The sequence below is a fragment of the Rhinolophus sinicus genome, chromosome 15 (genome assembly GCF_057876585.1).
Source record: "Rhinolophus sinicus isolate RSI-liver-muscle chromosome 15, RSI-T2T, whole genome shotgun sequence".
In the NCBI taxonomy this organism is placed as follows: Eukaryota; Metazoa; Chordata; class Mammalia; order Chiroptera; family Rhinolophidae; genus Rhinolophus; species Rhinolophus sinicus.
In genome coordinates, this window is record NC_142515.1 from 64,925,743 (window position 1) to 64,952,515 (window position 26,773).

General features: G+C 35.6%; 1 protein-coding gene across 13 annotated transcripts in view; it reads left to right on the forward strand.

Annotated features, from left to right (window-relative positions):
- Nucleotides 1–26,773, forward strand: part of ZFAND4 (zinc finger AN1-type containing 4) — a 107,253-nt gene that overhangs the window by 50,450 nt on the left and 30,030 nt on the right. For 8 of the 13 annotated variants that reach the window (XM_074337278.2, XM_088792136.1, XM_088792137.1 and 5 more), the window contains 4 exons: nt 11,404–11,479; nt 12,402–12,469; nt 15,817–16,003; nt 24,006–24,225. In XM_074337278.2, the coding sequence (XP_074193379.2) occupies nt 11,404–11,479; nt 12,402–12,469; nt 15,817–16,003; nt 24,006–24,225 (551 nt within the window). The remainder of the gene's footprint in view (nt 1–11,403; nt 11,480–12,401; nt 12,470–15,816; nt 16,004–24,005; nt 24,226–26,773) is intronic. The other 5 variants (XM_019716174.3, XM_019716172.3, XM_074337287.2 and 2 more) reach the window with 3 other exon arrangements.

The window sequence follows — 26,773 nt, forward strand, 5'->3', positions numbered from 1 at the left end:
GAATAGCCACAGTAATCTTAAGAAATAGTAAAGTGGGAGGTATCACGCTACCTCAATCGTACTACAAGTCTATAGAAATCAAAACAGCATGGTACTGGCATTAAAACAGACACATAGATCAATGGAACAAAGTAACCCAGAAATAAATCCATACCTATATGGTAATTTATGACAATGGCAGCAAGAATTTACATTGGGGTAAAGACAATCTATTCAATAAGTGGTGCTGGGAAACCTGGACAGATATATGCAATAAAATGAAGCTGGACCACCTCCTTACGCCATATACAAGAACAAATTCAAAAGGAAGTAAAGACTTAAATGTAAGATCCGAAACCATAAAACTCTTAGAAGAAAATATAGGAAGTAAGTTTGCAGACATTACCCTTGGTAATAAGTAATATTTTTTCCTGATATATTCCCTTGGGCAAGGGAAGTGGGGAAAAAAAACAAACAGATGGGATTATATCAAACTCAAAAGTTTTTTCGCAGCAATGGAAACCATCAATAAAAAAGGCATCCTAATGAATGGGAGAAGATATTTGTCAATGATACATCTGGTAAGGGGTTAATACAGAAAAAGCATCTGACAAAATCCAAAGTTTATAAAAAACTCATTGAACTCAACACCAAAAAAACAACCCAATTAAAAAATGGGCAGAGGACATAAAGGGACATTTTTCTAAGGACATACAGATGGCCAACAGACCTATGAAAAAATGCTCAACCTCACTAATCATTAGAGAAATGCAAATAAAAACCACAATGAGATACTACCTCACTCTGATCAGAATGGCTATTATCAATAACTCAACGAACAACAAGTGCTGGTGAGGATGTGGAGAAAAGGGAACCCTCGTGCACTGCTGGTGGGATTGCAGATTGGTGCAGCCACTATGGGAAATAGTATGGCGGTATCTCAAAAAACTGGAAATGGAACTACCTTATGACCCAGTAATTTCATTCTTAGGTATCTATCCAGAGAAATCCAAAATGCTGATTCAAAAAGATACATTGTGCAGCCCTATGTTTATTGCAGCACTGTTCACAATAGCCAAGACATGGAAACAACCAAAATGCCCATCAGTAGATGACTGGATTAAGAAACTGTGGTACATGTATACAATGGAGGATTACTTGGCCATAAAGAAGAATGAAATCTTAACCATTTGCAACGATATGGATGGACCTAGAGGACATTATGCTAAGTGAAATAAGTCAGACAGAGAAAGACTTACATATAGAAACTCACTTACATGTGGAATCTAAAGAACAGAATAAATGAGCAAACTAATCAGAAGTAGTCTCAGAGATACAGAGAAACATTGATGGTTGCTAGATGAGGAGGAAGGTGAGGGGATTAGAAAGCACACATTGGTAGCTACAGGATTGCCACGGGGATACGAAAGACAGTTTGGGGAATATAATCAATAATGTGGTAAAGGGGCCGGCCCCGTGGCCCAAGTGGTTGGAGCTCAGTGCTCCTAACTCCGAAGGCTGCCGGTTCGATTCCCACATGAGCCAATGGGCTCTCAACCACAAGGTTGACAGTTTGATTCCTCGACTCCCGCAAGGGATGGTGGGCTCCACCCCCTGCAACTAAGATTGAACACGGCACCTTGACCTGTGCTGCCGCTGAGCGCCCGGATGGCTCAGTTGGTTGGAGCACGTCCTCTCAACCACAAGGTTGCAGGTTCAATTTGTTGACTCCCTGCAACTAACAATAGCAACTGGACCTGGAGCTGAGCTGTGCCATCCACAACTAAGATTGAAAGGACAACAACTTGACTTGGAAAAAGTACTGGAAGTACACACTGTTCCCCAATAAAGTCCTGTTCCCCTTCCCCAATAAAATCTTTAAAAAAATAAATAAATAATAATGTTGTAAAGATTTTGTAGGCTGTCAGATGGGCACTTGTCTTATTAGGGAGACCACTTCAGGGATGGTATAGATGCCTGACCACTGCACTGTATACCTGAAGCTGAAGCTGAATAATACTGAATGTCAGCTGTAATTTTGTATATGTATATATATGTATATATGTAAAATTATACATTTATACATATACACATATATACATATATATACATATATATACATATATACATATATATATATAGTCACAGGATGTGGAGTACAGCTATATACGATGTCAGAGGCATAGTAGATTCGGGGAGGGGGTTATCACTTTGTGAGGGGTGTAAATGTCTAACTATTATATTACATTGTTTTGTATACCTGAAACTAATTAAAAAACAAACAAAATGACACACATATACATATATCTATATATCTATATATAAAAGGTAATCTATCACCTCACCAGCCTAAAGAAGAAAAACCACACAATCATATCAGTAGATGCAAAAAAAGCATTTGATGAAATCCAACATTCATTCATGATAAAAATTCTCAGCAAATTAGGAATAGAGGGGAATTTCCTCAATTTGACAAAAACCTACATACTTAATGGTTTGAAATTTGAATCTTTTCTGCTAAGATAATGAACAAGGCAAAGATGTCCCCTCGCACTGCTGCTTTTGAATACTGTACTGGAAGTTCTAGCTAATACAATAAAACCAGAAAAGGAAATAAAAGGTCTATATATTGGGAAGGGAAAAACAAAACTGTCTTTGTTACATATGACATGATTCTGTAGAAAATCCAAAAGAATCAACAACAACAAAAGCTCCTGGAACATTAGTATCCAATAAAATGAAAAACTTAGATATAAATCTAACAAAATATGTACAGGGTCTATATGAGGAAAACTATAAAACTCTGAGGACAGACATCAAACAATAACTCAATAAATGGGGAGAGATTCCACGTCTATGAATAGGAAGACAATATTGTCAAGCTGTCTGTAGATTCAACACAATCCCATAAATATCTCAGCACGTTATTTTGTGAGTATCAACAAACTGACGGTACATTTTTTATGGAGAGGCAAAAGACCCAGAATATCCAACTCAATATTGAAGGAGAAGAACAGAGCTGGAGGACTGATACTACCCAACTTCACGACTTACTAAAAAGCTACCGTAATCAAGACAGTGTAGTAAGGATAAAAGAATAGACAAATAGATCAATGGAATAGAATACAGAGAGCCCAAAAATAGACCCACATAAATGAACCCAACTGATCTTTGACAAAGGAGCAAGCCAATAAAATGGAGCAAAGTTTCTTCAACAAACGACCCTGGGAGAACTGGACATTCTTCACACAGACCTTATACCCTTCAAAAAAGTTGGCTCAAAATGGGTCATAGACCTAAATGTAAATTGCAAGCTATAAAACCCCTCAATGATAACATGCAGAAAAACCCAGATGACATTGGGGATGGTGATGACTTTTTAGATCCAATATCAAAAGCATGATCTATGAAAAAAGTGATTGGTAAACTGGACTTCATTAAAATTAAAAACTTCTACTCTGTGAAAGACAATGTCAAGAGAATGAGAAGAGAAGCCACAAACTGGGAGAAAATATTTGCAAGAAACAGATCTGATAAAGGACTATTATCCAAAATATATAAAGAACTCTTAAAACTCAATAATAAGAAAATAAACAACCCAATTAAAAAATAGGTTAAAGACCTGAACAGACACTTGACCAAAGAAAATGTGCAGATAGCAAGTAAGCATTTGAACGTCATATGTCATTAGGGAAATATGAATTAAAATATCAATGGAACACAACTACACACCTATTAGAATGGCCAAAATCCAATCAGTGAAACTTAGGTTTTACTTAAGGCAGATAAAAATAATACTGATAATAAATCCATTACACTTACATATAATATAATGCCAGGTTACTCAATGAAATGAAAACCGATATAGCAAGGTAAAGAGATAAAGAGTGATTGGCACTGGTGAGGGTGAGGAGTGTATTTTTTTGTAAGTGGTCAAGAAAGGTATGAGGAAATGACATGTGAGAATTTTAATAAAGCAAGGGAAGGAACAATAAGGATATCTGGAGGAGGCGATACCTTGAGTCAGGAAGTAGCCGGACTTATTGAAGAAAGAATAAAGGCAAGCGTGCCTCAAGTAGAATTACTAAAACAGAGAGTAATGGAACATACGGTTAAAGATATGTGTAGGAAAGGCTTTTAAATGCAGCACTAATGAGTTTGACATCCTCTAGCTATCCTGTTCTAGGGATTTCCTATTGGTCCAGTAATACAGCTAATTTCCCAGCTTTACAACATCTGTATTAGGATTCTCCAAAGAAATAGAACCGAAGTTGTGTGTGTGTGTGTGTGTGTGTGTGTGTGTGTGTGTGTGTGTGTGTGTGTGTCTGTAACTGTTGAGGATTTTATCTTTATCATTGAGATCAAATAGTTCTGGGTGAATTTTCCCAGGTACCTAATAGATCCTTTCAATGTAAATTCAGGTCTTTTTCTATTTCTGGAAGTATTCCAGGATTATAGTTTTAAATATTAGTTCTGTTTCACTGTTTTTCTTTTTCAAGGACTTTGGTAATATGAATATTATTCCTTCAGGGCCTGTTTTTCATTTCAACTACCTTCTCTCTGACCCTTTTTTCTTCTTTCTTTATGTCATTTTTATTCTCTTGGTTGCTTTCCTGCCTTGTCCCTTATATTATCTCTCGGTATCTTGTAATTTATTCTTCATTTTTGAGGTAATTTTGTCTTTTTTCCTTCGTTTCTTTTCTGAGTTTAGTCAGCTTTCTTTTTCATTTGTCTCTGTTTTGTTTTGTTGGGCTTTTTCTTTTTTGGACATTTTCTGTTCATAATTTTTGAATTTCTGATTCACATCATTTTTTTTATATCTTCAAATGCTTGAGCTAGTTTGGGGTGTGGCTTTACAGTTTTCTTCTGCTTCGTGGTTATTTCTCTGGGTAAAATTTTACCTTGGTTGATAAGTGTGGGGTTTTGTTTTCTAGTTTTTACTGTTTGTATGGATTTGTTAATTTTTCTCTTGCTGATTTTTGTGGTAAAGGGGTGTTTTACAGATTCTATTTAATGGTGCTCTCTCTGTCAATATAGCAATGTCCAGACGTTTTAGTAGATATTTTATGTTTGTTTTAAGGTGATGGGAGTTGTGAGTCCTCCAATTTTGTGGTTTTCTTTTGTCTTAGAGGACTCTTAACACGTTGCGTAGGGATCACGAGAATCTTCGTTTTTTTCTGAGCCATGCGTTAAGGACGGATAACGAGAATTCTCGTTTTTACTGTTGACTCTTTTTACTTTGCACATTTTATTGAATTATTTGTGTTTCGTTAATAACAAAGGAAGCTGCTTTCTGCAGTATCACACCAGGAGGGATTACTAACATCATAGGTGAGTAAATCCTAAAAAATTCCATAGAAAAATAATAAATGACATAGAAGCATTTACGCTTTAAAGAGAAGAGTGCATTTTAAAGTAGTTTCTTTTAAAAACCTGCCGGAACAGAGGGGTATGAGGGATTTAAACTCCACCATACGCAACGTGTTAAGTGTTCACCCTTTGTTCCTGTTCCCCTCAGTGATAAAGGAATTACTAAAAGATGCTCTTCCTCTTTTGTTTTTATGCCTCCTGCAGAAACTCCTTCAATTTGCTTGGCTTTAAAATCCCTTCCTTATAGTCAATGCTCTAATCCACCTGAGTCTTTTTGTAGACTTTTCAGACATAGAATAGCTTCCCTGTTTGTCTTTCCAAAATTTTTCTCAGTCAGCCCTGCAGCGGGGGAGCGTGAGACTTCCTGCTCTGGGAATAGGTGATTGCCCCTTTTTATTCCGTTATTTTGAAGTTTGAACATTCTCTGACTTCAAGTTAGGAGGCTGAGGGCATGGTTTCTGTGTATCATTTCCCTTCTTGTTGTTCTGTATTGTTTTGGGAGGAAATATTGGGAGATGGGAGCTATGGTTCACCATTGTCCTTAATTATCCATAAGTTCTATGGATTCTGGTTTATTTTCTAAATGTAGAAAAGAACATTTTTTCAAACACACACACATCTGTGTGAAAATTCTAAAAAAAGACAAAAGAAACATGCTTGAGTCATTATTAGGATTAGATGAGGTCATGAGGGTTGGACCCCCTTGATGGGATTAGTGCCCTTATGAGAGAGATATCAGAGAGCCCCCCTTCTCTCTGGGTGCACTCTCAAAGAGGTTGGGTGAGCACACAGGAGAATGTCAGCTGCCTACCAGCCAAGAAAAGAGGCATCAGAATGAAACCTACTTTGCTGGAGCATTGATCTGGGACTTCCCAGTGTCTATAACTGTATAATTGATTCTTAATATTTTGTTTTTCTTTCCTTTTTTTTATTAAATTCATTGGTTAGTAAAATTATATAGTTTTCAAGTGTACAATTCTGTAATTCTATAATAAATCATCTATATATCACATTGTATGCTCACCACCCAGAGTCAATTCTCTTTCCATTACCAAATATTTGACCCTGTTTACCCTCTTCTCTTCTAGCCTCTTACCCTCTGGTAACCACTAAACTGTTGTCTATGTTTATGAGTTTTTGTTTCTTTATTTGTGTCTTTTTCCTTTGTTGCTTTCAGTTTTATATCCCACATATCAGTGAAATCATATGGTTCTCGACTTTTTCTGTCTGATTTATTTCACTTAGCATAATAATCTCAAGATTCATCCATGTTGTTGCAAATGGCACTATTTCATATTTTCTTATGACAAGTAGTATTCCATTGTGTGAACATACCACATCTTCTTTATCCAATCATCCATTGAAGGGTTCTGTTTGTTCTCATGTATTGGCCACAGTGAATAATGCTGCAGTGAACATAGGGGTATATATATCTTTACAGATAAATGTTTTCAGATTTTTTTGGGTAGATACCCAGCAGACGGATTGCTGGGTCATATAGTAATTCTATTCTTAATTTTATTTTTTTAAAGATTTTATTGGGGAAGGGGAACAGAACTTTTTTTTTTATTGGGGAATAGTGTGTACTTCCAGGACTTTTTTTTTCCAAGTCAAGTTGTTGTCCTTTCAGTCTTAGTTGTGGAGGGCGCAGCTCAGCTCCAGGTTCAGTTGCTGTTACTAGTTGCAGGGGGTGCAGCCCACCATCCCTTGCGGGAGTTGAACCGGCAACCCTGTGGTTGAGAGAACACGCTCCAACCAACTGAGCCATCCAGGAGCTCAGCGGCAGCTCAGCTCAAGGTGCCATGTTCAATCTTAGTTGCAGGGGGCGGAGCCCACCATCCCTTGCAGGACTCGAGGAATTGAACTGGCAACCTTGTGGTTGAGAGCCCACTGGCCCATGTGGGTCTTGAACCGGCAGCCTTCTGAGTTAAGAGCATGGAGCTCTAACCGCCTGAGCCACCAGGCCAGCCCCTGTTTTTAATTTTTTGAGGAACCTCCACACTGCCTTCCATAACAGCTGCACCAGTCTGCATTCCCACCAACAGTGTATGAGGGTTCCTTTTTCTCCACAGCCTTTCCAAAACTTGTTACTATTTGTCTTGTTGATGATAGCCATTCTGACTGGGGTGAGGTGATATCTCATTGTGGTTTTGATTTGCATTTCCTTAATAGCTAGTGAAGTTGAGCTTTTTTTTCACAGATCAGTTGGACGTTTGTATGTTTTCTTGGGAGAAGTGTCTGTTCAGGTTGTCTCCCCATTTTTTAATTAGATTGTTTGTTTTTTTGTTTTGAGTTGTATGAGTTCTTTATGTATTTTAGTTATTAGCCCCTTATTGGAGGTGTTGTTTGCAAATATCTTCTCCCATGTGGTTGGTTGCTTCTTTGTTTTGCTGAGGTTTTCTTTTGCTGTGTAGAAGCTTTTTAGTTTGATATAGTCCCATTCATTTATTTTTGCTTTTACTTCCTTTTCCTTTGAGTTCAAATTCATAAAATCCTCTCTGAACCCAAGGTCCACAGTTTAGTACCTATACTTTCTTCTATGCAGTTTATTGTTTCAGGTCTTATGTTTAGGTCTTTGATCCATTTTGTGTTAATGTTGGTACATAGTGACAGATAGCAGTCTAGTTTCATTCTTTTGCACGTGACTTTCCAATTTTCCCAGCACCATTTATTGAAGAGGCTTTCTATTCTCCACTGTATGTTTTTGGTTCCTTTGTCGAAAATTATCTGCCCATGTATATGTGGGTTTATTTCTGGGCTCTCAATTCGATTGTATTGGTCTGCTGCCAATACCATGCTGTTTTTTTCTTTTTTAAAATTTATTGGGGTGACAATTGTTAGTAAAATTACATAGATTTCAGGTGTACAATTCTGTATTACATCATCTATAAATCCCATTGTGTGTTCACCACCCAGAGTCAGTTCTCCTTCCATCACCATGCTGTTTTAAATATTGTCACTTTGTAGCACAAGCTGAAGTCAGAGAGTGTGACACCTCCAGCCTTGTTCTTTTTTCTTAGGATTGTTTTGTTTATTCGGGGTCTTTTGTGATTCCATACAGATCTGATGATTTTTTTGTTCTATTTCTTTAAAAAATGACATTGGGATTTTGATGGGGATTGCATTATATCTATATTTTGCTTTGGGTAATATGGCCATTTTAACTATGTTGATTCTTCTAATCCATGAACATGGAATATCTTTCCATTTCTTCATGTCTTCTTCAATTTATTTTTTAAATGTCTTATAGTTTTCAGTGCATAGGTTCCTCACATCCTTTGTTAAGTTTATTCCTAGGTATTTAATTCTTTTTGTTGCGATTGCAAAAGGAATTGCTTTTTCTTTTTCATTTCTCTTTCTGAAATTTCATTGTTAGTATATAGCAATGCAATGTATTTTTGTACATTGATTTTGTAGCCAGTACCTTTACTATATTTATTTATTGTTTCTAATAGGTTTTTGGTGGAGTCTTTAGGGTTTTCTATATAACGAATCATGTCATTTGCAAAAAGTGACAGTTTAACTTCTTTGTTCCCAATTTGGATGCTTTTTATTTCTTTTTCTTGCCTGATTGCTCTGGCGAGGACTTCCAGTACTAAGTTGAAAACAGTGGTGATGGGGGCAACCCTGTCTTATTCCTGAGCATAGAGCAAAAGCCTACAGTTTTTCACTGTTAATTATGATATTAGCTTAGGGTTTGTCCTTATTTTGTTGAGGTAGTTTCCTTTTATACTTATTTAATTGTTTTAATCACAAATGGATGTTGTATCTTATCAAATGTTTTTTCTGCATCTATTGATATAATCATATAATTTTTATCCTTTATTATATGTGGTGTATCACATTGATCGATTTTAATATGTTGAACCATCCTGGTGAGCCTAGAATGAACAATACTTGATCATGATGTATAATCTTTTTAGTATATTGTATTCAACTTGCTAGAATTTTGTTTAGGATTTTTGCATCTATTCATCAGAGATATTGGTCTGTAGTTTGTGTGTGTGTGTGTGTGTGTGTGTGTGTGTTGTCCTTACCAGTTTTGTTATCAGGATAATGTTGGCCTCATGAAATAAGTTAGGAAGTACTGCCTCTTCTTCAATATTTTGGAAGAGTTTGAGGAAGACCAGTGTTAGTTTCTCTTTGAATGTTTGGTATAATTTACTAGTGAATCTATCTGGTCCTGGACTTTTGCTTTTGGGAAGGTTTTGGATGATTTTTTCAATTTTCTTACTGGTGATCAGTCTATTTAGATTTTCCAGTTCTTTGTGATTCAGCCTAGGAAGGCTATATGTTTCTAAGAACTTGTCCATTTCTTCTAGGTTATTGAATTTGGTGGCATATAGTCCTTCATAGTATTCTTGTGTGATCCTTTGTATTTCTGCATTAACTGTGGTACTTCTGTTTCATTTCTGATTTTGTTTATTTGTAACTTTTCTCTTTTTACCTTAGTGAGTCTAGTCAATATTTTGGGTATATATCCTTTTAAAACTTACTTTTTGTGAATAATGACTGAATTGCACTTTAATATATATTTCTGTCATAATTTATTTACCCAGTCTTCTATTAAGAGGTATTTTCACCTATCTAACTTTTCACTAGTATAAACAAAGCTGTATTAAATGATAAGTGAGTGTGAGTGTATTTGTGAATGCACTGGCTTATAATAATAAACACTAGCACATATAGCACGTTTCCTGTTCTAGGCAGCTTATAGTGTCATAAGCAAAAGTAATTAGACAGGGTAGTATGTGGGATGTTTGAAAAAGATTTTCATCCATATCACTATCCACTAAATGTCCCAATGTCTAAATGCAGATAATGCTTACTCTGGATAGTGTAGTCTAGATAGATAGTCTTTGGGTATTTAAATGTGCAGTTTGTAAAAAAAAAAAAAATGCTAGAGTGTGGGATCTGCCTGGTGTTCTCTTAACATCACAGAAATGTATAGAAGCTGCCTTGTAGACTATATCTTTCAGCATTGAAAATTATTCACTTTTTTTCCCCTGAGATTGAATTATTCTGTAATTAGTGTTCAGGCTCTACAAAAATACATGTTAATATATACAATAATGAACTGTAATCACATACAGACACTGAGGTGGAAAGGATTTTCTAATACATTAATGTTTTTAATTGGAAATTATATTGTCTGCCCCTTTTTAAGATTATTGACCTTTCTATTCACAAGAGATATGAAAGATGCCATTTTAGTCACTGAATAAACTCACATAATAAACAATCATTATTCCATGTGGACATTTACTCTGGGAACAAATTTTTAGAATACAAACCCCTAAGGAAAGTAAACTAAATGTTCCATATTTTTGATTTAGATATAATTGATATATTAGTTTCAGGTGTACAACATAATGATTTGCTCTTTGGGTATATTGCAAAATGATCTCCACAATAAGTCTAGTTAACATTTATCAGCATACAGTTAAAAGTTTGTTTTTTTTCTTGTGATGAAAAATTTAAAGATATCTCTTGGCAACTTTCAGATAGATAACACAGTGTTAGTAATTATAGTCCCCGTGTTGTAAGTCACATTCCCATGACTTATTTATTTTATAGCTGGGAGTATGAACATTTTAACTCCTATCCATTTCTCCGATCCCCACTCATACTTTTAATACTGAATATAATAATATAGTTTGTACTCTGCAGCATTTAGAACTGTCTTCTAGGGCTTAACTATTAAATAAACTCTTTAGGGTTGATTCATGATATCTTGTTTTGTTTTTCCCTTGTGATATCTTGTCTTTTAAAGGCTCTGTAATGTCAGGCTCCGGAATGTCATAGTATTTTGTTTCAAAGTCAGAGAGTTACTGAAACATATTGTTATTTTTACAAAGTAAGTGGATTGGATACATCTATTTTTAGCCACTCTATTTCCTAGATTTTAGCTAAGCACTTAGCATTCAATTTAGAAGTGTGTTTAATTTATTATTATTGTTATTTATTATTATTATTATTATATGAAACAGTATTACATCATCCTCTTTAAAAGACTATTGAATTTTTAACCGTTTTTTATAACCTTTTCCTAAGGTATTCCCATCTGTCAGCAGCACTTAATTTGGAATAACATGGAACTTGAAGATGATTATTGCTTGAATGATTACAAGTGAGTGTATGAGCTGTTCCCTAGACACTCAGTATTACCACTTCATATGCCAGTGTTTATCTTCTGAATCATGTCTCTTTTCTTCTGAATAGTTCTGATACCTAGATTTCAGTGTCAATCCAGAACTTTAAGATGTGTTGGCTCAGTGCCCCACACTACCCAGTTCTTGTCCTCTGGTTCTTTGTTTTACCTTCTAACTGTTCACGCCAAGCTAATTATCCCCTGCCTTTTTACAGCTTCCTCTTCTGATCTTGCCTTCCTTGCTCCTTTCTTTGAATATTGACTCATTGCCACCTGGCTATGTCATTTTCTTTCTGTTTTCACAAGTATTATGTAAAAGAGTACTGCTCTTCACCAACTCTCATTTTTCCTTAAGCCCTTCCTTCTGTTGCCAAGTGACCAGGGGTTGTAGATACACTGTCTGACCGTTTGTCCTTCTTCCTCCCTTCTCTCACATCATTCTTAATTCTATCCTTAAGAAAAGAGCAAAAGGGTCAGAGGTGATGTGGAATAGCCGGAAGAACACTGGGAGACCTTGTAGATTTGCTGTTTTCTGTTTTCTATTTTATAAACTATATCTGCTATTTTCTAACTCAGGGTCTTAGATAAGCTTATTTTCTTCTTCGGGCCTCTGTTTCCTTACATGTAAAATGAAGAGGCTAAACCACACAATCACAGAGTCCTCTCCAGTAATTTTATTCTGAAATTTCATGTCATATTTAAGGTTTAGGAGAACTTGTTCACTTTTTCATTATTTATACATGTAAATAAATTAACATTTTATGTTTATGCACATTGCTATATCTATTTTTATATTTTAGAGGGTAGGCACAGTGCCTAATAAAGCAGCACATAATTATGTGTGTATTTAACTGAATGCATTCTGATGATTGTAGTTTATTTTTGTGTTAATTATCCACAGCATTTCAGAAGGTTATACCTTGAAGCTGGTACTGGCTATGCGTGGAGGACCTATAAATACTAGAAGAGGTAGGCATATGTTAAAGTTACGTATGTTAAAGCAATTTGACAACAGTAATCTTCAAGTCAGTTGGTGTTTTTATATGTTTTATAAAACATATTTATTTAGGTCCTCTTTCTGTGGTTAGGTCTTAGAGGAGCCACATTTGTTACTCTAGGCATTGTTTTTTAAAGCCTAAAATTCTAGGAAAATCTCATGATTCCTGATTCAATCCAGAGATATTTAAAAATAAACTTCACCAGTATAGGGGAGGGAAATGGAATGGTATAGTAAAAATATGTTGTTATTATTGTGTTCAAGTTCATTTCAGTCTTGTTGCTTTTTCTTTATCCACTGAGTCTTCAACTCCTGGGGTAATGATCATTATAGAAAATTCCAAAGATGCCTGTTAGCCTGGTTTATGATGCATTTGGGTTTCATGGGTATTATCATGGCCCTGTTGAATCTTTTTTCAGAATGTGGGTGTCTGGCAGTCTATTCATTCATTCAGTAAATACATTTGGAGCCCTTATTAGGTGTTCAGTGCACTGTTTCCTGGGAGAAAGCATCCCGCTTCATCACAGTGCCCACTATAAACATGTAGAAGTTGATGCCATTTCAAGTGCTGGAGGGAATAGGGCAGCGCGGTAGAGTCTGCGGGGGCCATAACGGCAGCGTGGTAGAGTCTGTGGAAGCCAGGTAGTCCGAGGGTGATTGAGGAAGAGCCCTTGGAGACGATGGTGTGAGCAGACACTTCGTTAACAGGAAAGTTGTAAGCATGGGAAGAACTGGGAGTGTTCCCATTGTTCCCTGATTCAGGGATGTCCCGTGAATCCCCACCAAACAGGCGTCCTGAGACTGCTCAGAGCAGTCCTTCTCTGTGTGCCTCATTTGGGAGATCCTTCTCTAGCCACGAAACAGAAGGTTAAGTATTGATCCCACTGCTGCTTCTTTGTTCCACAAGTCAAATTTTATCTCTGCTTCAAAATTTTGGTTAGAAAATAAGGTTATTACCATCTTTTTCCTAGCAACTTCAAGAGTGTTTTGTGAGATATGTTACTTTGGCTGTTGAACTGTTTTGGATAGGTTGGAAAAAATGAGGATAATAATGTTAGAGCTGATTAATTAGCATTCCTAATCTCGGGGACTTTCTATTAACTTGACTTAGGAAATTGTCCTCTGTGACATAAGGTGATGTTTATAGTACTGATTCTGACGGTAGTGTAAAAACCTAACGCGTATACTGAGCCATTATGATAAGGTAGAATTATATAGTGTTTAATAACATGTGAACTCCATTGTGTTCTATTTTTGAAAGCTGGTTATTTGTGTATAGTATTGTTTTTAAACCAGGAGATTTAATCAGAAGACCTACTTTTCTTACTAGGACTAAAATTATTTTATGTTGATGAGGAAGAGTGTAAGTGCTACCGAGTCTGAGTTAAAAATGTATGTAGTTTTAAATCTTTTTTAAAAAGTGAAAATGAAAGGCATCACTATCTTTTGGTAGTTGAAGCTTAGTAATACTTTTTTTCATACAGCTTTCTGTGCCTTGTTAGTAAATTAAGAAATCAGCACCTAGAACTTGTCTGTTTTTTTGATATTTTAAGTTAAGTTTTTAATATTTTGCCTTTATTGAATCAACTTTTTTAAAATTAAAAGCTTGCTGTTGTCTACCTTACATTATTGAAAACTTTGTGAAAAATAAAAACTGTATCCAAATCTAAAACTTCATATTGTATTTGAGAAACCATATTTTTTTAGCTATTTAGTCTTACTTGACAATTATGGTTTAGAAAGTACCTTTATCATATGAGTTCCAATAATATTTAGCTTTTAAAATTGTTTATGAATGAACCATTATCAAAACAGTGTAGAAAATACTTTCTTTTCTAAAACTAAATTTCACCCTAACCTATATATACAGTGTTTTATACCTGATGAAATCTAAGTGATTTTTGTTATGAAAAAGTGTGTGTGCACATACACACATATGCGTACACGCATCAATCCCAACACCTCCCTAAGTAAGGCACTCTTTGTTGGTTCAAGCAAGGCTTTCATGCGGCTTCAATAACGGCAGTAGCATTACTAGTAGTTTTTTATTTCTTACCAGTGTAATGTAGAAAGTATAGTATTAACTTAAAAATGGCAAGAACTTCTGTCAAAAATGTCTTTTAATATTTATGTATTTTGTGTCTATGAAAGTGTCCATCAAAACATCTGAATGTTTTTATAAAAATAATCTGAAGTTTATCGTATTTCTAAAGTTTCTGTGTTTCAGTAGTGGTGGTATTGAATTTAGGATATGGGAACATCTTGAATGTTTTTACCTTACTTTCAGAGTTTAGCACTTCTTATTGCTGTAATTTTTTAAAGGGTAATGCAGCACTGTGATTCTGTTAACAATTAAGCTGCTTGAATGAGAGTTACGAAGTTTGAGAAATTGTTGCTTCTTCTAGGAAAGAGCATATGTTTCTTCAGCTTGACATGAGAGTGTCTTTGGAAGCGAACTTTCCCCCCCGTAACCATTACTTAGACACACCTAAGTGAGGGAGCAATCTCTTTAGGCCCATTCCTACCACAGGAGCAGGAGCTGTGGCTGCTGTGGACAAGAGCGGGGTATAATGATGGCTGCATGTCATTCAAACCTGAGGACAGCTCCAGCTTCCAGAGCCTGTGGGCAGTAGGGGCTCTGCCCCGGTGCTTGTGCTGACGGGACATGGATGCATATTAGGACACTTGGGGTCCTGGGAAGGTGCTTTCAAGTAACAACATTCTGACCATTACACACATTGTAGTTTTAGTACATGAGTGGCCCCCTTGTGTTCTGAATTATTGTGTACAGTTAATTACCTAACTGCACATCAAGAAACAGCTCTAAGAAGGATCAGCCTCTATACAAAACCAGAAAGAAAAAGAGGGATTCATTTGCTTCTCATTTCTAATATATGTCTCCCAATTATGTGTGTGTTTATTTTTTAAATGTAAACTAAGTGGGATTTATATTGCTTTTAATTATTGATTGTTGGAACCAATATTGGAAAATATAGGAAGCAGAAGATGTCAAGTGAGAACAGTCATTGGTAATTATGTTGTAGAATCAACAAATATATAGACTCTAGTGGCACAGAAAAACCTCATTTATTTTTGTACGTAACAACATAATAATGCATTTCATTTATTCAATATTAATACAGCATAGGGAATGCTGTGTTCACTATAGAAGACCAGAAACTTCTTTGAAGAATGTCATGTATATATTGCATAGACAGCATTGTTGTTCAAATTCAGCTCTTTATATCCTGTCACTGTACCAAGATGCATAAAACTTGATATAAATTGAAAGCTTGTTTATCAATTTTTCCATTTATAGTTCCTATTGAAGATCCACTTAGGGAGATGGCTGAGTACATGGATTCCAGTCAAGACGAGGTCTGGCAGAAGACCTCCTGCAACAAACAAGTAACATTTTTGGTATACCGAGAAGGAGATCAATTGAATTTCTTTCGTGTAGTAGATAGGGGAGATGGCACTTTAACACCATTATCTGAATCTTTAAGGTAAATAGGTTTTCATTTGCATGTGTCACTTAGAAAAGAACATCATATTATACACTCTGTAAACCTTTATGTTTACCTTGTGTTGTTAGAATAATGTTACTGTATTCATGAGACTGACTAAATTCCATGCATTTTCCCCCAACTGCCCCCCAACCCCAGGTATGTAATTCTGAAATTGTCCTTCATATGATTAATACTAAGTAATTTCTGAAACTGAAAATTCTTTATGGAATAGGATTTTTTTTCATACAAAAGATTTATTTCTGTAACTTTATGAAACTCTAAGATGCCTACTAGATTATGGAGTCTTATTATAATAGTGTGTTATTATACAACCTTGCCATAATAGAAAGGTTTGAACCTAAAGTTGCTGTCTTTTTTCAAAATTTAACTCTGCTGCTTAAATGTGGATAAATCTTACTTCTCTAGTCTTGTTTTCCAACTCTATAAAAGCGGAAGGAGTTGTTGTATTACTTATAAAATCAGAAGGAAATGAGCAGAAGGTACTTAGCTAGGCAACAGAACAGTTAAGGAATTGGCCAGGGCAGCCTATAAGTTTCTGTGAATCCGTCTTAATTGATTCTTAAGGCCTCTCACTTAAGTCACTAAGCACTACTGAGCTTTTTTAGACAGTCTCGACACTAGGCACTGGGTTACAGAGATGATTATTCCTTTCTCAGGGAGCATGCAATCTGCTATAAATAGTGTCTGTAAATACTTTTGGCAATTGTTATTAAAAGATATCAACATCTCTGGAAAACCAGATGAGAAGGACCTTTATTTTGCCTGAAAAGTAGGGAGTTAGGGACAACCTCTGAGAAGAAGTGACCATAAAAGTAGGAGTTTGCCAAGCAGACGAAGGAAAGGTCTTACAGGTCACTAAATGTAATCCCACAGTATAAAAAGCCAGTGGCAAAACTCTTCATAGAAAAGATAACTTATAGTCTGGAGAACATTTTCTGTGGGGCAGGAGTCTGGGCACAGTTTATGTGGGTGCTCTGTTCAGGGTCCCACAGGCCGCAATCATGGTTGGCAAAGGTGCGTCTTATCTGGAGGTTTGATCGGAGGAGAGAATCAGCTTTCACATTCATTCACATTGTTGCCATAATTCCCTTCCTGGCAGCTCTATGACTGAAGCCCTGCTTTTCTGCTGGCTATTGGGCTAGACGTTGCCCACAGCTCCCTTCTCACTAACTCACAATAACTAAGTTTCTGTGAATCTGGGGCCTAAGTTCCATCTGCAAGTTCCTTTTACTTTTGCTCTGTTCTGTTGGCTACATGTAAATCAGAAGTCATGGCCACAGTCAAAGGTAGGAAAGTGTACAGGGCGTGAGTAATGGGATCGGGAAATGCGAGGCTTCCTGTGGGATTCTGCCCACCATGGACTGTTATGTAGAAGGAAGACTAGACTCATTCACTGTGGCCACAGAGTGTACACTGTGACAAATGGGTGTTGACTATTGACTGTAATTGTCAGGATCTGGTTAGCACTACAAACGTTGCATAATCACATGAGCTAGAAGTCAAGATGAGGGAGCGATGAGGGGTGCAGCCTTAATCCAGTGTCTCACTTGAACTGTGGGTGTGATTTCTTCATCCCAGTGTCTATATGTGCTAGCTCACTGATGTTTGGGTGTTCTTCCCTAAGAACATCCTCTGTTGGCGTTCCTTTCCTAAGGGAGAGAATCTAAGCTCCTTAGCTTAGTATGTACAATCCTTTACCACCTGTCACCATCAGTTTTCAGTTCTCTTTCATTATGCCATGTTTTTGCACATCTATTTCCCTTTACTTGAAATTTCATGTCCTCCTTTTCTTCCAATTTTTCCTCAGCCAACTTCTGTTGTATTTAAGATACAGCCCAAATGTTGCTGTGGATTTCAATTAAAATTGTATTATTGTTTCTCTCTAGGTCATTTTTTTGTTTGTTTATTTTCTGCTTCCTTTCTATTCACCTACCAGAATCGTACAAGAGGTAGAGTGGATAAGAAAGCAGAGTAAAAAATTTTTTTAGTCATACCTTGAAGGACGTTTGTTTTGTCTATTCTACAACAGGGGGCAGGAAACTGTTCTGTAAAGGGTCATATAGTTACTATTTTAGGATTTTTCAGACTAAGAGATAAAATCAATTGTACTTGTATAACAAGAGAGAAAAAAAGTCCACAAAATTTTTACTGACAGAATTTAAACTATAAGAATAATAGAAAGAGAGAGAGAGAGAGAAAGAGAGAGAGAGAGAGTGTGTGTGATTCAGGTCTGCTAATGAGAAGAATGGAATTCTTTTTGTGGGAGTAATATTTTACTTAATTGGGATAGAAAGCTCGTGTTGCCTGTCAAATTTGCAAAATCATTTCCAAAAGTTTATCTGTTAATATTGATCTGTAATGAGATTTTACGTATTTTATCTTTGCAATTTTCTTTCTACACAGATAGGTACTACCATATACTGATATGAGTTTATGAGCATATGATTTTAATTGAGCATATTCATCACCTGGAAGGCATTCATAGCATTCTATTAGTCTTCCCTTGCTGTTTCCCTTTAGCACGTCGTCACACTGCAGATTAATTACTTTCAATTGAAGATGGATGGAGCTCCTTTAAACAGATTTTGAAATTGGAAATTTCCATTAACTTGCAATGAGGTATAAAAATACTGCTGGTAGTATATTTTGAGCTCAGAAAACATGTCTGCTGCAAACTTGTGTGGGAATGGAGATCCCAGCTAAATTTTTAGCTTTTGAAAGCCTGACATTTCATTACATGAAGTTCACAGTAGTACTAGTTGTCAAAATAACATTATGCAGTATAAATTTCTCACATAAGTATGGTTTTGCCTTGTCATTTTAGGTGGAATTCATTAAGAAACATTATCAAGTCCACAGGAAAAGCTAATTTCCAAAGGCATTTACTGTTTGCTATTAGCTGTTGAGGGTGGTTCTTTTGTCCGGAAAATTTTAGTGTCAGCCCTGAGCTAAAAGAAAAAAATCATAAAACTACTACTGTCAAGTCATTGAACTGATGGTGAAGTTCAGGAGACAAAGAAAATTTACCCTTGACACTACTGGTTCAATAATACATGGTAGATTCAAATATTTGCCACAGAATACCTGCTGATGAATAATGCAGTGAGTAACCATAGGTTTTAAACAGCTTACATTTTCATTAGCTCTGTAAATTTGTTCAACTAAACTTTGCTCTTTTTTTTTGTTCTACACATATTTTTATTCCATCAATAGTAGGAAATTTCACTACAAGTTGTACTGAATTAGTGTTTTAGCAACTTTCAAAATAATCTTCACTGTGGTGGTTTTATGCAGTCACTAGTTCTCAGTCACTTCAAACTTGATATTGATGCCCTGAATAAACAAAACAGCTACACAGTATCGATAACTTACATTGACTCATCAAAAGCCAAGAAAACCAACTCCAAATCACTTGCCTTATTTTTTAATTGACTATTTTTTATTATTTTGTTAATTAAAGTTTATTGGGGTGACAATTGTTAGTAAAATTACATAGGTTTCAAGTGTACATTTTAATTGACTATTGATGTTGCTTTCAATGTTGTCAACTTTTCGAGAAATTGTTCTTGCTGTAGGAGTAGTCTTGAAGCAAGTTTCTTTTGTCTGGACCCATTTCTTCAACCACTGTGATCAAACATGGTTTAATTAATTCACTATTAACAAACAGATTTCCTTGCTTGGCTAGTAAATAAACCACTTGGAAACTTATTTTGGTTGCAGTCTCATTTTAATTTTTGTGAAGAAATTCTACTATGATGAGATACTGCATTTTAAATTTTCTGATTTTTTTGACCATTGCTTTCATGCAAGTTGAGACTATTATGATGAGTCCCTTAGTCTGGTGATGTCAAAATATGTTGTTTTTCTTTAGCATAGCTATAGTGTCATTGCATAATAAACACAATGCTTTGCTGTTTACTTAATAACAAATGATTCGCTCTCTACTGTGCCTTAAAACTGTCACATTTGAAGTCCACTCTTCTCTTCTTGTTGTGACGTTAGGTACACACTGCTAATTTTTTTTTTTTTTGAAACGTCACTGTACAGTGATACGCCTGGCACTCGGAATGCTGTTGAATTATAACTATGTCACTGTGATTTGTAGCATGCCAAGCCATAGTGCAAAGCAATGAGAACCACATACAATTTCTGTTGCGGCTACTCACTCTGCCATGGCAGTGCAGTCAGCCATATGCAACATGGGCATTCCAATAAAACTGTTAGTGACACACGTTTGAATTTCATATAATTTTCACATCTTATGAAATATTGTTTTTATTTTTTCAACTATTTAAAAATGTAAAAACCATTCTTAGCTTGTGGGGCACACAAAAATAAGTGGTGGACTGAATTGGCTGGTGGCTGAAGTTTGCTGACTTCTATTCTAAGAAGAAACAGAGATAATTGGGTAATTATTTGATTCATTCCAATACAAAATCTACTATCAGTCATTTTTAGTCTCAAATCTTTTTAGTCAATCATGCCACCTTCCTGCTTTTTAAAATGGAAAGAAATAGGAGGAAGCATTTGCAAGACTTTATTAAATGGTAACGTGTCCATGAAAGTCACATGAGGACATGGCTTCATGATGAACAATATTCATGTTGAAATAAATAATATTACATTTGTCCATTTCTTATTTTTTAATCATGTTATTAGATTAAAAGATTTAGAGAAAGTTAAATATAAGCACTCAAGAAAATATTTAGGTAATTGTTATGCTTATGTGAATTCTCCATGCACATATATTAAAATTTTGATTTTCTCTTCTTAGAAAATATTTAGAAATTCAAGAAAATATTTTGGCTACTTAAATATGAAGAGAGATATTTTTTTATTAGACTTGTTAATTACTATGTTATCCTTGTCTAGTTACATTTATCCAATGCAAAAAAAATTGTGATTGCCTTCTGATATCATGAATCTGTGGTTTGTGAGAGAAAAAGCACAATAATCTGATTCTTTTTTAAAAAAATAGGTGAATTTAAAAGTTTCTTTAAACCTCCAAAATGCATCCAATGAAATATTTATCATGAATTTACTTTCTTACATACCTACACACATGTGCGCATAAACATGGAAACAGTAAAGGACCAGTTTTTTTGTTTTTTGTTTTTGTTTGTTTTTAGGAAGGTTGAGTCAGAGACCTCTTTCAATATTCAACATGGGTACTTAAAGTTAAAACACCACAGCGTATAATGGAGAAGTATTTAAAGTTAAAATATTGCAAGGTAACCAAGAATAGAGTATACTTGTGTCATTCCTTCCAATTCTAAGGGTGAGCTGGCAAAAATCTTCCTTTAACTCTCCTTTTCAGGTGTCATTAACTTCAAGACAAGAGCCATCATATACCCTAAGTTCTGTCACTTTTTTTGGTACACAAGCATGGTGCAGTAAGGTCTATTGTTTGGTGCCTGGGAAGCAACAGGAAGTAATATAAAGAATAGAGTTTGGAACCAGACAGATGGGGAATTTGAATCTTAGGTCTGCCACTTACTAACTCTCCCATCTTGAACAAAATCACTTAACCTCTCTCAGCTGCAGTTTCTTCATTATAAAATGGGATATAATGTCATCTTATATAGTTTTTGTGAGTATTAGAAATAATATGTGGAAGTACCTGGAAGAGTAGGCATTTAGTAAATGCTGGCAGTGTAGTGTTGTGCCCGTGGTGTCAGCTTTCCTAGTGTAATAGGCATCTACAATAGGTCCATGTGAAGTGATGGTCACAAGGCAAGCACTAGGGACTGAACTGTTTGTGGACATCAAGTCCTGCCATTCTTCCTTCTGATAACGACGCCTGCTGTTCATGCAATTAACTCACAATTTCAAAATGTCATCAGTTTCACCATATAAAATTTAGGAATGAGGTTTTCTACTCTCTACTTTGCTTTTGTGTGGTGGTAGTATGTGCTTCAGATGTGTTATGGAATGTGCCTTATTAAGGCTATCCTAAATTGTTTCCATTTCTTACCACCATATAAAACAGGAAATCTTATTAGCCCTCTTATTCTTCAGCATACGAGGTGTGATCAAACAATACGGCAAATGTTTAAATAAAAATGATTCATTACAGTAAAAGACACATTGCCATTAATACCCTCAAAATACCTCCCCTTGCTTTGAACACACTTATGCCATCATTCTTGCCACTTTCTGAAGCAGTTCTGGAAATTCTCTTTCGTGAGTGTCTTTAATTGCGCTGTCGTAGCTGCCTCAATGTCCTGAATCATTTTGACTTTGGGGAGGAGCCAGAAGTTACACGGTGCCAGATCTGGTGAATAAGGTGGATGAGGACACACCGCAAGGTTTTTATTTGACAGAAATTGCCATATACCAGAAATGATGTGTGACACGGAGCATTGTCATGCTAATTTATGGCACACTTTAAAACACACCTCTCAACCATAGCTCACACCCGGCTGAGTGCACCGAACAAGTTGAAACTTGTCACACACTGTTACTAAGTTTCGGTGCACCGTTTCCTGTATTGAAGATTCCTGCCTTTCCGTTGGATGGCACTCGGCAGCAGCATTCACCATATTTTGTGATCACAGTGGAAAGGCTCCATGTCACACATCGCTTCTGGTATGGCAATTTCTGTCAAATAAAAACATTATGGTGTGTCCTCACCCACCTTATTCACTGGATCTGCACTGCGTGACTTCCTGGCTTTTCCCCAAAGTCAAAATGACCATGAAAGGTAAACATTTTGAATCAATTCAGGACATGGAGGCCGCCACAACAGCACAACTAAAGACACTCACAAAAGAGGACTTCCAGAACTGCTTCAGAAAGTGGCAAGAATGTGGAATAAGTGTGTTCGAAGCGACGGGGGGAGTATTTGGGAGGGATTAATTAATGGCAATGTGTCTTTTACTGTAATAATTTTTTTTAATTTAAACATTCACCGTAGGTTTGGATCACCTCATAGATCACACCTCATAGATTTATAAGTAAATCAGGCACAGTGACTAACACACATTCTTTTCTGCTCTATTTAAAATTTTCGTCATTCTTCAGATATATTGAGCTTATGTTTTTTTCAAACCTTTAATATTGTAATTGTCCCATTATTTAAAAAGCTGAATGAAATTTCAGTAACGTTTGTATTAAGTTCAACCAACATCTATTGAATATGTGCCAAACACTGTGCTGGCTGTTAAGACTAGGAAGATGACAAAGCCTAGTAACTTCTTTCAACTTACATTTGGTGGAGTGAGAGGGAAAGATAGACATGTAAGTATAAATATGAAGATAGTGCAATAAGTGCCATTATGTTATGCAAAGAGAAGGGACTCCAAATAATAATTATGTTTGCCATGATGATTAATCAGTAATTGAAATGTTTTACGTGTTTAATAATTTATGTCATGACTTGCCTGGAGTGTCTTTTTTCATTTAAAATCTATGCTACATTTCTAAACACACTGAGAAAAATCTTCAGTTATCTATATTTTTTTGTTGTTCTTTAAGAACAGAAAATGTTCTGATGACACCTGTGTACGAGTTCCTTTTTTTTTAGTGAGAATACTCTCAGGATGCATAAAAATCTGGATTTCTCTTCTGTGTCAGTTTCTTTTTCATTCAGGTTAATGAGAATTTGATCAGCCTGTAAACTAGGTTTCAAAATGATTAGCCTTGACTGATAAAATGAAATCCAATCATTCTTGTGGAAATGGGTTTTGCTTCTTTGAGAATGATACAGTAGGTGCCCAAAGATCTCCACTTTTGGTATACTGACTCAGAAAAGCTCAGCTGTACTGGAATTTTCAGTAATGCTAGATTATATTTATCACCATTTATTTTTTCTCCTAAAATATAGCTTTGAAATACATTTGCCTTGAATTTACATTGACAAGATGGATTTATTGTTTTGTCATTAGCAGTGTCTATAGTTTCTGTTGCACATAGAGTATTTTTAGTCATTTGGCACGTATCAGGCCTGTTTCACTCGTGATGATCATTTTCTTTGCAGTGGTCGTTCTGTGTGTAATTCATATACTGATGAGGATGAAGAAGTTGAGCCTTCTCCTTCTGGGCAACAGATAATTGAAAATTCAATAACTATGAATAAGATGAAGCTGCTGAAGGCTAAGATGGAGAATATGAATCTCAGCAAAAAGGTGAAGCTGCTGGCCCTTGGCCAAGCCGCTGTCCAGTTTGTCTGCACAGGGCTCACGGTCTGGGGTCTGCTGGTAATTGTGAAAAAGTACTTATAAAACATCACTCATCTCGGGTTTCTGGCCTCAGTTATTTATTGAGGCATTAAAAGTGATGAATTGGTTTGTAGGCCAGCAACACATCTAATGTGATTATACCACACTTAAATTAATTAATGATTTTTAAAAATTTCATAGTTCTACAGCAAAGGAAGATAATAAAAGATAGCCTACTCTTAATCTTACAGTTACTTTTTAAATGCTCTGTTCATGTACTTTCTATGGACATCTTCTCTGTCTGGGCGTTGGTAAGGAGTGTGCCTGTGATCAGCTTTACTACATATTGTTAGTGTCTGAATGAGGGTTGAAGTTTTCATTCATTCTTACCAATATTTGGTACAGTCCTTCCTTTTTATTTTTTCATTTTGGTTCATGTGTAGAGCCATCACATGATGGTTTTAATTTGCATTTCTATGACCAATGAAGTCGAACACCCTTCATGTGTTTATAGGGTATTTGGATATTCTTTTTTGTAAAACGCCTTTCAAATCTTACCCATTTTTCTATTGGGTTGTATGTTTTTTGCTTATTGATTTTTCTTTTTTAGATCTGTATATATTCTGGATATAAGACCTTTGTCGTGTGTGTGTGTATGTGTGTGTGTGTTTGTGTGTGTGTGTGTGTGTGACCACTCTGTTTATTTTTCACTCTATTAATAGCTCGTCCCCTTTTCTTTATTGCAATATAATACATACGTATAATAAAAGTCACAAGTTTTTAATTTACAGCTTGGTGAACTTTTACATTTATATGCATCCATGTAGGTACAACCCAAATTAAAATGGACCTGTTTTTCTCTCCAGTTTTCCTTATAGCCTTTTGAAATCAATACCTACCTTTCCCCAATCCTAGAAATAACTACTATTTTTATATTTGCCACCGTAAGTTAGTTTTTCCTCTTCTTGAAATTTGTATAAATGAAATATAGAATGTTCTCTCTTTTTTTCAGTCTGGTTTCTTTTTCTCGACACAGTACTTTTGTGATTCATTGTGTTGTTATCAGTTCCTTCTTTTTTCACTGCTGTATACTATTCCGTTGTATGACTATATTTCAATTTATTTCTCTCTTCTCTTGACAGACATTTGGGTTGTTTCTATTCTTATACATGTCTTTGGATATATGTACTCTTTTCTTTGGGGCATATATCTAGGAATGGTCTTGTAGCGATCGGGTTGGTATCGTTAGCTGTTATGCCAAACACTTTTGCAAAGTTTCTGAGCCAATTTACACTCCCGTCAGCAACATTAGAGTTCCAGTTTGTGCCACATCCTCACCAACACTTGATATTGTCAGTCTTTTTCATTTTAACTATTCTGGTGGATGTGTCGTGGTTTTCATTTACCTTTCTCTTAGGAGGAATAGTAAGTTTTTTGTATGCTTTTTTTTTAATTAAAGATTATTGGGGTGACAATTGTTAGTAAAGTTACATAGATTTCAGGTGTACAATTCTGTAATACATCATCTATATATCACATGGTGTGTTCACCACCCAGAGTCAGTTCTCCTTCCATCACCATATATTTGATCCCCTTTACTCTCTTCTACCACCCCCCAACCCCCTTACCTTCTGGTAACCACTAAACCATCGTCTGTGTCTCTGTGTTTCTTCATTTGTCTAGTTCCTTTGTTGTTTTCAGTTTTATATATCACATAACAGTGAAATCATATGGTTCTTGACTTTTTCTGTCTGACTTATTTCGCTTAGCATAATCTCAAGATCCATCCATGTTGTCCCAAAGTGTGCTTCGATAGATGATTGGATAAAGAAGATGTGGTATATATACACAATGGAATACTATTCTGCCATAAGAAAAGATGAAATGGTATCATATGTTATGATGCTGACTTTTGTACCAACAGTCTTTATATCATGTAAAGCACCATCATCTGTTTAAATACATCAGTTTTTTAAAATTTTCTTATCAAATGCCCATTCAGGTCTTTTGCTCATTAGGCATTTTTATATTAGGGATACAAGTTCTTTGTCAGACGTATGATTTACAGATATCCTAACACTGTACAGCTTGCTCTTTTACTTTCTTATTCTTTTAATAAATATTCTTTATTTTAATGTGTTCTAACTTATCAGTTTTCCTCTAGTGATTAGCAATTTTTATAATCTTTAAATGAAGTCTTACCTATCACAGTGTCTTGAAGACATGCCTCTGTTTTTCTCCAAAAGCTCTGTGATTGTTCCTTTTTCACGTCAATTTACAATCCGTCTAAAACAAAAACTTTTTTTAATATAATGTGAAGTAGGGTAAAAATAATTTTTTCCAGATGGACAACTAGCTCTATTAAAAAAAACAAAACTAAAAAAAACTTTTCACAGAATCCTAAATGTTTATGTACCTAATAACAGAACTTCAAAATACATGAAGCAAAAGCTACAAAGAGAAATAGACAATTTCATGATTATATTAGAAGGTTTCCATACTCCCACTCTCAAAAATGGCCAGAAAAAGATAATCAGAAGGGATGTAAAAAGACTTGGACAATACTGTTAACTTCCTTGCCCCAGTT